Here is a 13,005-nt window from a genome sequence, read left to right on the forward strand (position 1 = left end):
GAGAAATATCTTTCTGATATGTATCAATTTGATTTCTGTTTGCTTGAAAGAGGTTATATGCCCTAGCAATTTTCTCTTTTCTATATGTGGAGCATAGGTTTTTATGTGAAATATAAAAAATGGCCAAAAATACATCAAAACATTTCTATTAATTCATGAAATTAAGAAAACCTTTTTACATTTTCTCTTGTCACTGATTCCATTTGCTTTATTACTTTCAGCCTCTAGCCCACAAACTTGGTGGCACAATCAACAAACCCCTTAGTGGCTGTTTCATCTCTGCTCTATTTGATTTCTCCACTCTGAGTAAATGATTAAGTTTTCATGCATTGGTTCAACCAAAATCTATGTTCACTCAACCACATCCTTTATTGATTACTTCTACTGCAAACAGTAGGCCAAGTGTGATATACATAATTGGACAGTTGTCAGGGGATGTGGGTGTTAACAGTCCTGTTTTCCCAATTGGAAACTGGAATCACCTTGATACACAAATATTCTGCACTGTTTCATTCTCATTCCTTGGACCAAGGAGTCCTTTTCCTCAGAATATATGTTTTTAACTCTCAAAGGTCTGGTTGAATGGATTTAATGATTATACCATATAATATGCTCTTCAAGTTGCACCTGTGCACTGCATATAGAAAACCAGAAAAACTGGAATTAATATTTGTCTAACACTTTAACCTTGTCCTTTAACTTATATAAATCATATGCTGTATTTCTGTGGGGAAACATTTGGTTTTCTCTTCTTAGGAAAAAAATGGTTTTAAAAAAATGTGTTTCTAATTCTAAAATTTAGAAGCCTATTGACATTTGGCTAATGTTTACTGTACAGTATATTTAAAATTCTCATGATATTAAAATACTTAAATTAGGAAACTTCAGTAAATCCAACTCTGCTTAGTGACAACTAAGCTTTACAGTAGCATATACTTGAACATTTCAAGCATGTTGGTTTGCAGCGGTTTAGCATCCTTTTGTAGCAATCTAGCTCATCTCAGTCACATACAGATAATCACTGAAATATTGTAAATTTGCAGCCATGTTTTGCTATTTTCTGTTCTGTGGCAAGCTCTGCCATGTTATAATTACTCTGATAGCATAATACAGGGAATTGCAGACTTCTGCCAGATTTTGAAAGCACACATCCCTAAGATAGTTTATAATAAAAATTATAATGTAAATAAACCCCAGTCAGTCATTTGCTACAGGAATATAAATTTAAGGTGTTTTAAAATGGTGAGAAAATAAATCTTTATCACCTACAGGAACTTCTATTTCTGTGAGCTTCTTAATTAAGACTGGATTTTCTGTCTTGCTTGGTGGCTTGACATTTAGCATGCTACACTCCTACATTAGTGACTCAAGTTCATGGCTAATATTGAGGTCAGCTGCAGTAACACTTCAGCCTTAAAGGGAAAAAGAGCGCAGTGCCTCACAAGCAAACCCAGATGTCTATCTTATGTCTTGTAATCATACTGCAGAGCTCTTATATTGTTAATATGACTGGCTTTATTAAAAAAAGGAAATCTGCAAATGTTATTGTCAAAGTACATTAGCCAATTTTCCACTTAGATTCAGCTGTGACCTTAGGTTGCTCTGATCTCACTGGGATTTAGGGGTGACACCTGCAATCCACAGTTTATAGGTTTGCCTGTGTGACTCCAGCAACCTTTGATCCACCCAGCCAAAGTGCAGTATTACACCCAGGGAAAGGCTGTTGTCCCCAGAACTAAGGGACGGTGCTGTTATGGAACTGCTGCTGCCACACCACCAGGGTTCTAGAGCAAGAAATGGCAGTTTTGAATGACAGGAGCACAAAAAGCTTTACTGAAAAACTAGCCTTCTTACTTCTTACCTCCTTCCCCTATTTGTCAGGGTGCGAGGTCCAGCTATATTGAAAACATTATCAGCTGCTCAGCAGAAAAAATATTAAAATAATGGAAACTTCAAAACCCCTGTAAAACTATCATCTGCATTTTCATTCATGACCTTAAAATATGGCACAATATTCTGAAGACGTATTTTGTTTTATTTCACCCAGAGGCTCCAGTTCTGCCCTCGGGGGTTCTGTATGGACTAGTCTCATTGGTGTCAGCACAGATAGTGCCTAGACAACGATTTTGGAAATAAAGCCCAGTCGTGGCTGAGTCATCGCAAATTAAAGTTACTTCAGAACAGGGGGGATAGATCTTCAGCATTTGGAAAACCATCGGAGTGAATATCTAATTTTGTCTCTGTCCTTCGCTTCAGTCAGGGAAAAGCAGCTGAAGCTATTAAGTACTTGGGAGAGTTTCTGAAGGCTGCTGAGAATGCTCATCTAAGCCAAAGCCTGGTGGATGCATGTGTTTTACTTGGGAATGTTCACAATGAAAGAGTAAGTACTGGTTGTAGTAATGATGTCAAACAATTGAGTTTAATTCATGATAAAAATCTGGTTTTGCATATGAAATGACCCAGAAGGATTTGATCCCAGGTATTGCATCTTAACAGAGTTACCAAAGGATAAGATACTGTGTAACTAAACAAAATGTGCCTGAAGTTTTGGCGAAAGGTGAAAATTTCATATTGTATTTAACCCATAGGGTTTTATTCTAGAATGGATCAATAAAAACTCCAAATTCAGATCATGACTAACTCTCAGTGTTGTGAAAAATCTGCATCCAAATCACCATTGGGGACACATATGCCCATAATGAGCCATCAGTTAATGCAAATGAAATTTTATTGTACTATACATTGAAAATCATGCTTTTTTGAAATTAATGTATACTATATTGCATACTAATAAGCAGCTTTTAATCTTAGCTTGATTTCTTTTCTGCATTCTCTCAGTCAAATTTATGAAATGGATGCTAGCAGAAAACAGTTTGCCAAAGCTCTGTGTTGGTAGTGGAAGAGTTTTTTCTTCTGCATGCCTCCATCCAGCCTGATGGCTTTGATTTGGCCTATTTAAATCAATAGATAGGCAGCAACAGACAGTATTAAGCTAGAGATAACTAAAAAACTCCCTTTGTTGTAAGGTCTTTTGAAGTGCTTCTTTCTGACCCATGTGCCAGTGTCTGGGATGTTCCTCTGGAGTGGACCCTGAAAAGGCAGCAGTTCTGCTGGCTGCCTGTCTGGGTAGCAGTTTCTATACTTACTCTGTCCCTTACTGCTTCTAAAGATGTAGCACTTGGTTTTTAAAATCAGAAGGGTTAAAAATAGTACTGCAGAAGTGAAAGATTCGTGTTGAGGCCTTTAACACCTGGTGTAGAGCTGAAATGCTACACAAAAATATTTAGATAAAATAAGTAATAAAAAGAATTCATTCTGCAGGCTGGACAACATGGAAATTTCACTATGAATAAAATAAAAATAGAAATACCCTTTCAAAATCGCCCTTTCTATCTTCTGTTGCCTAGTTTTTTGTCAGAATTTCTTTTCTACATGTAGTATATTGAACAGGCTACATGCCCCTTTTCACTTACACTACTCCAAGTGCCTTTTTTTTTTTTCTGGATTCCTCTTACAGAGAACTCCCACTACCAAAGTTGCTGGCCTGTGTTTGTTTTAAAGTCTTTGAGAAATTGCTGAAGTAACTTTAAAATGGATCTGAAACCTAGAAGAAAGTAGGATGATGTGACGCTGTGCTTAATTATTCTACTCCAGATTTGAAAAATAATTATCTAAATACTGTTCACCTGCTTTTATATTTCACTGCTACTGCCACCATTGCTAATAATCAATTATATGAGAACTGATGTTTTAAGAATTAACCTCTTTTTGATTATTCCCTAAATTCTCTTTCTCATTTCAGAATTTGCTGCCTTGAACTGGGGTAGTGGTGTACAAGGGAAGAAATGTAGTGACTTAATCTAATTAACTTACATAAAATATGTAATTTAAACATATAAAAGAAAAATATCTTAAAGTTTTACAGTACCCTATTTCCTATACCATTTTTTCTGCAAGGTCAGCAATGTTTACCACAACTGAGTCTAAATTAACATTTCCCCTCTTGGATCACTGCCTGCTAGGCATCAGCTGTCATCACCAGCATTCTCTAAGTTAAGTCATTATTAGGGTATTTTTATTCAATTCTGTACTTCCCCCAGTGATACAATTCGCAGTAGTACTGTCCTTCTCATTGAATTAAAGATATCTCTATTTATATCCAGATCTATCCTTGGGGACCTTTAGTAAACCAAGGATATAACTTTTACTGTTCTTCCCAGAGTGACTTTGACCATGTTCACATTGCTCTGTCCATGCTGTTGCTGTGTTTTTACAGTTCCAGCATTTCACTATTCCATCTCACCATCACTGTATTTCTTTCATCCTGTACACTCAGTTCTTGCTTTCTAGTCATGATTGGTTTATGCATGTTTCCTGCTTCCTAAAATGCCTGCGTTTGTGTTATGTGCGCATATGAGGTCTAATTTCTCCCAATGTGTTAAGCAGGTTGCTCACTTAATACGCAAACTCTGATGGAGTTAGCATGACATGCTCTGTCATTTCCCATTTTGCTTTCCTCAAGTTTCTTAGTCTGATTTTCTGCATTTCTCTCACTAATTGCATCATTTAACCTATTATACTTCTCATGAGTATGTTAAGTAGATGTTTCTGGGTTTTCTGTATTATCCTTCTACTTAGCGTCTTTTATCCATTGCTGTGTTTGCATAGACCTAATTCTGCTCTTTGGCATATATTTACTTTATCCAGTTTTATATATACTGCTTGTTTACATAGATTATCTACTCTAGCTTTCTCTCCACTGCATTCCTGATGCATCCTAATATTTTGTTTGAACTTACTAGGTATTAGAGCTGGTTTGCATTTAGGAGAAGCCACTGCAGAGCTGCCCGTGTTATTTCAAGACCACCTTCCTGAGCCTGAGTTAATCAGAACCCACTAAAAGTTACAAGTAGTTCAGACAGTATGAATTACCTCTAATTCTGTAAACAATCTATTTCATTTGCTATCACATACCCACTCAGGTAGTGTTATTAGGTCCCTTTGAAATACCTCAAAGCCTTATAAAAACCTTCCTTTTTTACATTTTTCAACAATCTTGGCAAAATAATCATCTGATTCTTAAATAATAATTAAATATTAGACAATACTGATACTAGAACATGAAGTTACTGCACACTGCCATGTATAATACTGACACAAAATGTACTACCTCTCAAGCCTGGATTACACTACCTACTTTTAATTAGAGTTGTAATTTATTTCCTCATCAATTCAATCTCTTTGTCTTTAGATCTTTTTCAAATCTTTTATTTATGCTCTCTTTAGGTCTGGTGGTGTTCTACTTTATAAATTAGAAACTTGCTCCTGCAACTCTTCTTTTGACTCCATCTCTGATGGTAACTCAAAGTAGCTTCACAGCTGTCCTGGTTTCAACTTCTTCTTAGTAGCTGGTGCAGTGCTGTGTTTTGGATTTGGTGTGTGAACAATGTTGATAGCACATTCATGGTTTTGGTTGTTGCTGGGTAATGTTTATACTAAGTCAAGAACTTTTCAGATTCTCAAGCCCTGCCAGCAAGAGGGCTGGAGGGGCACAAGAAACTGGGAGGGGACACAGCCAGGACAGCTGACCCAAACTAGCCAAAGGGATATTCCATACCATATGGTGTCATGCTGAGTGTATAAACTGGGGAAGGAGAAGAAAGGGGGGGACATCCAGCATTATGGCGTTTGTCTTCCCAAGTAACCATTACGCGTGACGGAGCCCTGCTTTCCTGGGAATGGATGAACATCTGCCCACTGTTGGAAAGTAGTAAATGAATTCCTCATTTTGCTTTGCTTGCATGCACAGCTTGCATAGATAAGAACATGATGCATGAGATAAGAACATAAGAAATTAAATTGTTCTTATCTCAACCCTTGAGTTTTACATTCCTTTCAGATTCTCCTCCCCATCCCTCTGAGAGAGGGGGAGTGAGCAGCAGCTGTGTGGGTGCTTGATTGTCGGCTGGGCTTAAACCATGACACTGGCAAAAAAGAAACATGCAAAAGATAAAAAAATATTCCAAGAAATATTTTAGCTTTTCAGCAGCATCCTTCAGCATATCATGATTTTCCATAGTGTTCTCTTTATTCCTCTTTGGTCAAGAAGTTGAGGAGTTTTCTTCCTGTATCTCACATAAAAACTAGTTCTTATACTTTTTAAAAATTCCTCTTAATGTATTATCTGCTGTAGTTTATCATAGAATGGTTTGGGTTGGAAGGGACCTTAAAGATCATCTAGTTGTTCCAACCCCCCTGCCATGGGGGCCACCACTAGACCAGGCTGCTCAAAGCCCCATCCAGCCTGGCCTTGAGCACTGCCAGGGATGGGGCACGCACAGCTGCTCTGGGCAGCCTGGGCCAGTGCCTCATCACACTCACTGTAAAGAATTTCTTTCCAATATCTATTGTAAATCTACCCTCTTTCAGTTTGAAGTTATTTCCCCTTGTCACAGAATCACAGAACAATCGGGGTTGGGTGGCACCTCTGGAGACCTCCCAGCCCAACCCCTGCCAAAGCAGGGTCACCCAGAGCGGGCTGCACGGGATCACGTCCAGGCGGGTTCTGAGTGTCTCCAGAGAAGGAGACCCCCCGGCCCCTCTGGGCAGCCTGCCCCAGTGCTCTGCCACCCTCACGGTGAAGAAGTTCTTCCTCACGTTCAGAGGGAGCTGCCTGTGCCTCAGCGTGTGCCCGTTGCCCCTCGCCCTGTCGCTGGGCACCGCTGAAAGAGCCTGGCCCCGTCCTCCTGCCGCTGGCCCTGAAGATGTCTGCAGCCATCGATCAGAGCCCTCTCAGCCCTCCCTTCCCCAGGCTGAGCAGCCGCGGGTGTCCCAGCCTGCCCTCCCCCGGGAGGTGCCCAGGCCCCTCACCCCCTGCGCAGCCCCCGCCGGGCCCTCCCCAGCAGCTCCCTGTCTCTGGAACTGGGGAGCCCAGCGCTGGGCACAGCACTCCCGGGGCGGCCTCCCCAGGGCAGAGCCGAGGGGCAGGATCCCCTCCCTGCGCCTGCTGGCCACGCTCCTCCTCACGCCCCCCAGGGCGCCACCGGCCTCCTGGGCCACCGGGGCTGGCTGCCGGCCCAGGGGCAGCTGCTGTGCCCCGGCACTGCCCGGCCCTTCCCCGCAGAGCTGCCTCCCCGCAGGCAGCCCCCAGCCCCTGCTGGTGCGTGGGGCTGTGCCCCCCCAGGGCAGGGCCTGGCACCGGCCTCTGCTGGGCTCCATCAGGTCCCTCCTGCCCAGCTCTCCAGCCTGCCCAGCTCTCGCTGGATGGCAGCGCAGCCTCTGGGGCATCAGCCGCTCCTCCCGCCTTTGTACCAGCCACCAGCCTGCTGAGGGGACGCTCTGTGCCTTCGCCCAGGTCACCGGTGAATCAGCTGAACGGGACTGGGCCCGGCGCTGAGCCCTGGGCAGCACCGCTGGCCACAGGCCTCCAGCTGGGCTCTGCGCTGCTGGTCACAGCCCTCTGAGCTCCACTGTTCAGCCATTTCTCAATCCACCTCACTGTCTGCTCATCCAGCCCACACTGCCTGAGCTCACCTGCGCAGATGTTATGGGAGACAGTGGAAAAAGCCTTGCTGAGGTCAAGGTAGACAACATCCACCGCTCTCCCTTCATCTACCCAGCCAGTCATTCCATCATGGAAGTCTGTTAGTTTGGTCAGGCATGATTTCCCCTTGGTGAACCCATGTTGACTACTCCTATGACTACATATGCTTGTAAAAAGCCCCTCTCCAGCTTTCTTGTAGGCCCCCTTTAGGTACTGGCAGGCTGCTATAAGGTCTTCCTGGACCTCTTCTCCTGGCTAAACAACACCAATTCCCTGTCTGTCTTCATACTCCCTTTTTACTGGATTCATGAATGTTGGATTTCTGCATTCTGCAGGATAGAGAAATTACTTGGGTTTTCTATTTAGCAACAGTTGGCTTATATTTCTCCTACTGTTTCTGTTCTTGTGATTAGGAATATCCCCAGTCTTTGGTATACCCCTTCTTCCCCATAAATCTGTGGGGGGTTTATTTCTGTTCTTCTCCATGTTTTACAGCCATCATTTCATTGTCTTCTTTTTTCCATTTGTAAGATTGCTTTTATAAAATTTGGTATCACAATAGTAAATGAGGACTTTTTCTTCCATAGAGATGTTAAACTTATTGAAACAGTAGTGATAATTTCTAAATGGCCTGGCTGGAATCAGTATTGACACTTAGCATTGGTATACTTAGATTTGTATGTTCAAAATACTACACAAATAACCAAAAAAAAATTCAGTTCCTGAGAAAGATATGAGCAGTGATATCTGGATTTCAGAGGTTAGGAAACAGCTAGGGAGAGTGATTTGCGTAATACCATGCCATGAGTCATTCTGTTGGGCTGGCCTCTCAGCTGCAACATCTCTGAGGTGCCAGAGGAGCGGACTCTAATGTTGAGGTGAAACACAGGTGACTACACTTTTACAATTCTTTTCTTTTTTTTCCTCTTCTTTACTAGGGGAACTATAATGAAGCTTGTGAATATTTCAGTCAGGCTTTGGAGGCAGCAAAAACTTTAAATAATTTGCCCTTAGTGGATGAAGCAAAGATTTATTGTGGCATTGCGAAGGCTCATAAACTGATGGTGGCATTTAACAGCCACATAGAAGCAGAAGATCCCATCAGCCTCAAGTACCTGCTGGCATGGAAGGAGAACAGAAGTGACATGTGCACTGACCCTCTTACAGTCGGTAAGACATTGGTTATGAAACACATTAGTGCTGTATTGTCCTCAACAGTTAAGTCGTTTTTCTTGTAGAGTTTTATTAAATTATTTTCTAGGTTTAATCCTTGTACTGAATGGAGGTTGGATTTACTCCTTTCTGTGCTTATTTTAAAGACTAAATTAAATAGGTTAATGCAGGAGGGAGAAACAGATAGTATGTAGGAGGGAGAAACAGATAGTAGTATTTGCTATGGATGGTAACTTACATTTTTTAGTGTTTTTTTCCAAAACATCATAGTTATGGGCAAACAGTGATGTATTAGTTCATTCAAATATTATTTTCATCTTTAAATAAAATAAAAAATCCTCATTTCCCATCAGTTTTCCAAGTACATCCAAAACCAGGTTCTCTGTTCCTAAAAGTCATTTCTGCTTGATATAGTGGACATAGTTCTGAATTCAGAAAAACATGATGTTTTATTTTTGGCATCCTTATACCTGACATTGGAGGGGAATTTAAAAAAAGCAACTCTGTGATTTCTTCACTGTGTTTCCTTGTCTCAGATAAAAGTAGAGGAGAGCATTGTGTGGAGTAGACCTCTATTTCATGGATTAAATTTTCTTTACCTTTTTTTCCCCTGTGCTATATGTTAATACAAGACAAACTGAATTACACATTATCTCCAAGTATTGATAGTACTAAACTGTATCATGCTGGGGAAGGAAAAGTAGTAAATCTACTCTACCTTAAAACTTTCCTCTCTGCATTCCTGTGGAGAGTGTATATGTGAAATATAGCAGAAATAAATGACAGCTGGGGTAAAGTCATAATATGGAGCCTCAGAGTTACCAGGTCCAAGTTCCCTTAGTCATCATACTCTCAAAGTCAAAGAACTGCTTGTCTGCTGTCTTTTTGTGTATCTTTTCCTCATAGAATTGGAACACTTAATTATAACTTCAGTTGTGAATTGCATATATAAAATAAGTGGTTAATAGCCTGGTAATTGGAGATGTTAGTGGTTTAACAGGAGCCAGGATACCAGAGGCAACACTGGAAGCAACTAAGAATTGTGGAACAAAGACATTCGTTGGCAGGGTAGTTCTTTCTCAATGATAATGTGTTTCTTTTTTTCCATTACTATATATATTTATGATTTTTGCCTCAATAAGTGAATAACCAGCACACTCACAGATTTTGTTGTGTGGCAGCGTTAATTGGGTGCATGTCTCCTGCAAGGGATTGTAAGTTTCTAGACCTGTAGTGCAGATGCCAATAATTCTAACATAGATGGTCAAAGAAGAATCCAATGTCAAGCAATTTTATATGCATTTCATATCAGGATCATTAGCTGTAGCTGATGTAAGTAGAAGGCCAACAAAAATCAACAATGGCAACAGCGGCAACAGCAAAAAGCCAGGAGCCTCAAAGAGATAGGGTGATCTTTCTATTTTCAATATGCATTTTACTTCTTGCACCTAAAGAGGTTTTCTGTTCAACTTTTATACATCACTTTCTCCAGCCAGTTGTGAAACTCATTTATATCCTGAAATGATATGTGCCCCTTTAAGCTCAAGCTTCATGCTCCTCTTTAACAGTACTTCAGGGATAAAAAGAGTATGATTAGAAAAGCCCTTTATGTCCTGGCAAGCATGATACCAGAAACAAGTTTTGCCTGCTGAGATTCTCTTCCTTCTGTATTTCTGCCTAGTTTACCCTCTGTTACTTTCGGTACTACAGTTTTCATTTTAGTTCCAGTTAACTCCAGGAACCCTGTGGCTACTGCATATTTAGCAGCTCTTCCAGTTCAATATCATTCTTCTCATTAGTGCTCCAAGCTTACTCTCATGATACCCAGATTACATCCAGGAAAACATAGTGTCACACTGTCAGCACAATCTGTAACATTCTTCATGTTTTGTGTGCCAAATCTCTCGTTAGTACTGGCATTACATTTTTAATATCTTTGTCTGGCAAAACATCACCTGGCACCAATTCAATATTAGGATTCACCGGCTTTTTTCAGGTACAGCCTTTATCCTACCTTCCGGGAGAATGTCTGTGCGTCCTATGATGAACTCATCACTTTGCAAGTTCCTGCTGTGATAATAGAACAGTATTTCTAGCTCTTTCAAACAGCTTAACGTCAATAATCTACTAGATTTTTTCTTCAGCCTTTTTGAGGATGAAACAGCTAAAGACAAGATACAATGGTAGCTCTTAATTCGCAAGGGAATGTAATGAAAGCAAGAGGAAGGTAGTAAGTTTTTATTTCTGACTGTTCTGACGGAATAATTTTTCTGTGACAAAAAAATGAAAGTAGTTTCTGTATACTTAGGCAAAAGAAATACTCAGGCTAGTGAAGGAACAATGGCATTTAAATTCAGGTACTGCCATATACCTTATGTCTTTCAACCAAGGCTTATTTTCTAAATCAATCATTTCAATAACCAGGCAGGAAGAACCATTAATTACTCAATTTAGCTCAACATTTATTAATAAAATAGATCTTTTGACCAAAGTTGCTGTGGACAAAAGGGATGGGATTGTCAGAAAACAGTGTTTATAAATGCAAAGGAGAATGTTTCTATCTGCTGTATTTGACTCAGTCACCTGACTTCACTTACAAGACAGTTATTTATGCCACTGTGAGATGTCACTGCAAGAACAAATATGTTTTCATTGATCTTTTTATGTTTAGTCAAACGTATAAAAAAAAAATTATCAGCAGAATCAGTAGACAAAAGTGCTTGCAACTCCAGGTTAAAGCCTAAAAAGGAACCCACAGCATGGCTAACACCATCTGATAAGAAAACATTTCACAGGTCTTGCTGTGACTTCACTTGTGACTTGCTGGCTTCTGGAAGGGAGAAGAATAAAGGTGTTGAAGGCAGGAAAATTTTGGATCAGATTTTGGATATTGATTACATGAAGTGCTGACCAGGTGTGTTATCTGTGAGTCTGGCAACTCTTTAACTCCAGGTCATTGCATCTGGTGGTGCTGTGCCTCAGCAAGAAACCTTGGGTGCTTGACATCATCTAACCACTTTTCAGAGTAGACTTAAAATGTGTTGTTTTCCTCACACTAAAAAATCTTCAGTTGTTTTCTTATGAAATGTTATGTGCTTTTGACCACAATTTAGATTTACATTTCTTGACTTCAGAGAACTTGGCAAAATTGACACATTTTACCATAGGTCTTCTGTATCTTTTTTGTTGTTTTTTTAATAATTTAATAATAGCTACAAATGCATCACAAATTACTGTCTTACCCATATCATTAATTGTGAAGTCTTACAATCAATGGAATTATCTTGTACTATCAACTTTAGTATGATCAGGACTATTTTGAGCATTCCACACCTGAGCAGTCTTCATCATGATTTAAAGCACATGCACCAGCTACAACTATAGCTTGGAAAATATAATCCGATCAGGTTTTGTTCTTACTCCCAAATAATGTAGTCCCTCAATATTCTTTCTCCAACTCCCTTTCACAGATGTATGGAATGGTACATTCCATAATGTGACTGTGTCCTTTTTGTTGTGTAAAAAGTTAAATTGTCATCCTACCAATTCACATTTTTAAAGCTCTTCAAGATGTTTTGTAGTCATTTTTTCTGTAAGAGATGTGGCTAGCATCAAGTTGTTAGTATGTTGAAGAATAGAGACTTTACCAGGTGCATTTTAGATTGAGTTTGTGTGTGACTTTGTCATTCTTTAGTAAAAGGATTATCCCAAAAGAATGGTAAAGCCAGAAGTGAGATATGAGATCAAAGGTTAAACTAAATAAATTCTGTTAACATTCCTTTACTGTAACTTGCCACAGCCAGTAATTTATGGACCATTTTGGTAACAGTGTCCAACAGTAGAACAGTCTGCTTCATAATGTGATAAACTGCTTTTTTACCATCTCTTCTTTCTGAAGTATACTAATTCCAGGAAAACTTCTAACATTACAAATCTTGTCTTTCCTCCATTAATAAATTATGTTAGTTACCTCAAATGCATGCTAAATAATACTGTTATGCCATGGCACTGTACCCAAAATGCTTGACTGTACTTTAGCAAATGAAAACCAATCTTTATCAGAAATGTGCATTATAAACTATAGTTTGTATTTACCCAGTAGATGTTCATTGGTAGTAGCAGATTTTTTGATCTGAGAACATTTAAGAGAAAGAAAAGACAGTGGACTGATGAAAACTACAAAAATAGCAAGTCTTTGTACCTTACGCAGATACACATCCATAAAACAGTTCTTACGAAGTCAGTGGGAAGGTAGAGGCTTGTGTTAGCAGGTTCCTTTCACTGCGTAT

At 39.9% G+C, this 13,005-nt stretch overlaps 1 protein-coding gene across 1 annotated transcript in view; it reads left to right on the forward strand.

Annotated features, from left to right (window-relative positions):
* TTC29 (tetratricopeptide repeat domain 29) overlaps window positions 1-13,005 on the forward strand; it is a 134,675-nt gene that overhangs the window by 74,979 nt on the left and 46,691 nt on the right. The window contains exons 8-9 of the mRNA XM_037396523.1: window positions 2,257-2,380; window positions 8,482-8,713. Coding sequence (XP_037252420.1) covers window positions 2,257-2,380; window positions 8,482-8,713 — 356 coding nt within the window. The remainder of the gene's footprint in view (window positions 1-2,256; window positions 2,381-8,481; window positions 8,714-13,005) is intronic.

This window comes from Falco rusticolus, chromosome 1 (assembly GCF_015220075.1).
Source record: "Falco rusticolus isolate bFalRus1 chromosome 1, bFalRus1.pri, whole genome shotgun sequence".
NCBI classification, from domain to species: Eukaryota; Metazoa; Chordata; class Aves; order Falconiformes; family Falconidae; genus Falco; species Falco rusticolus.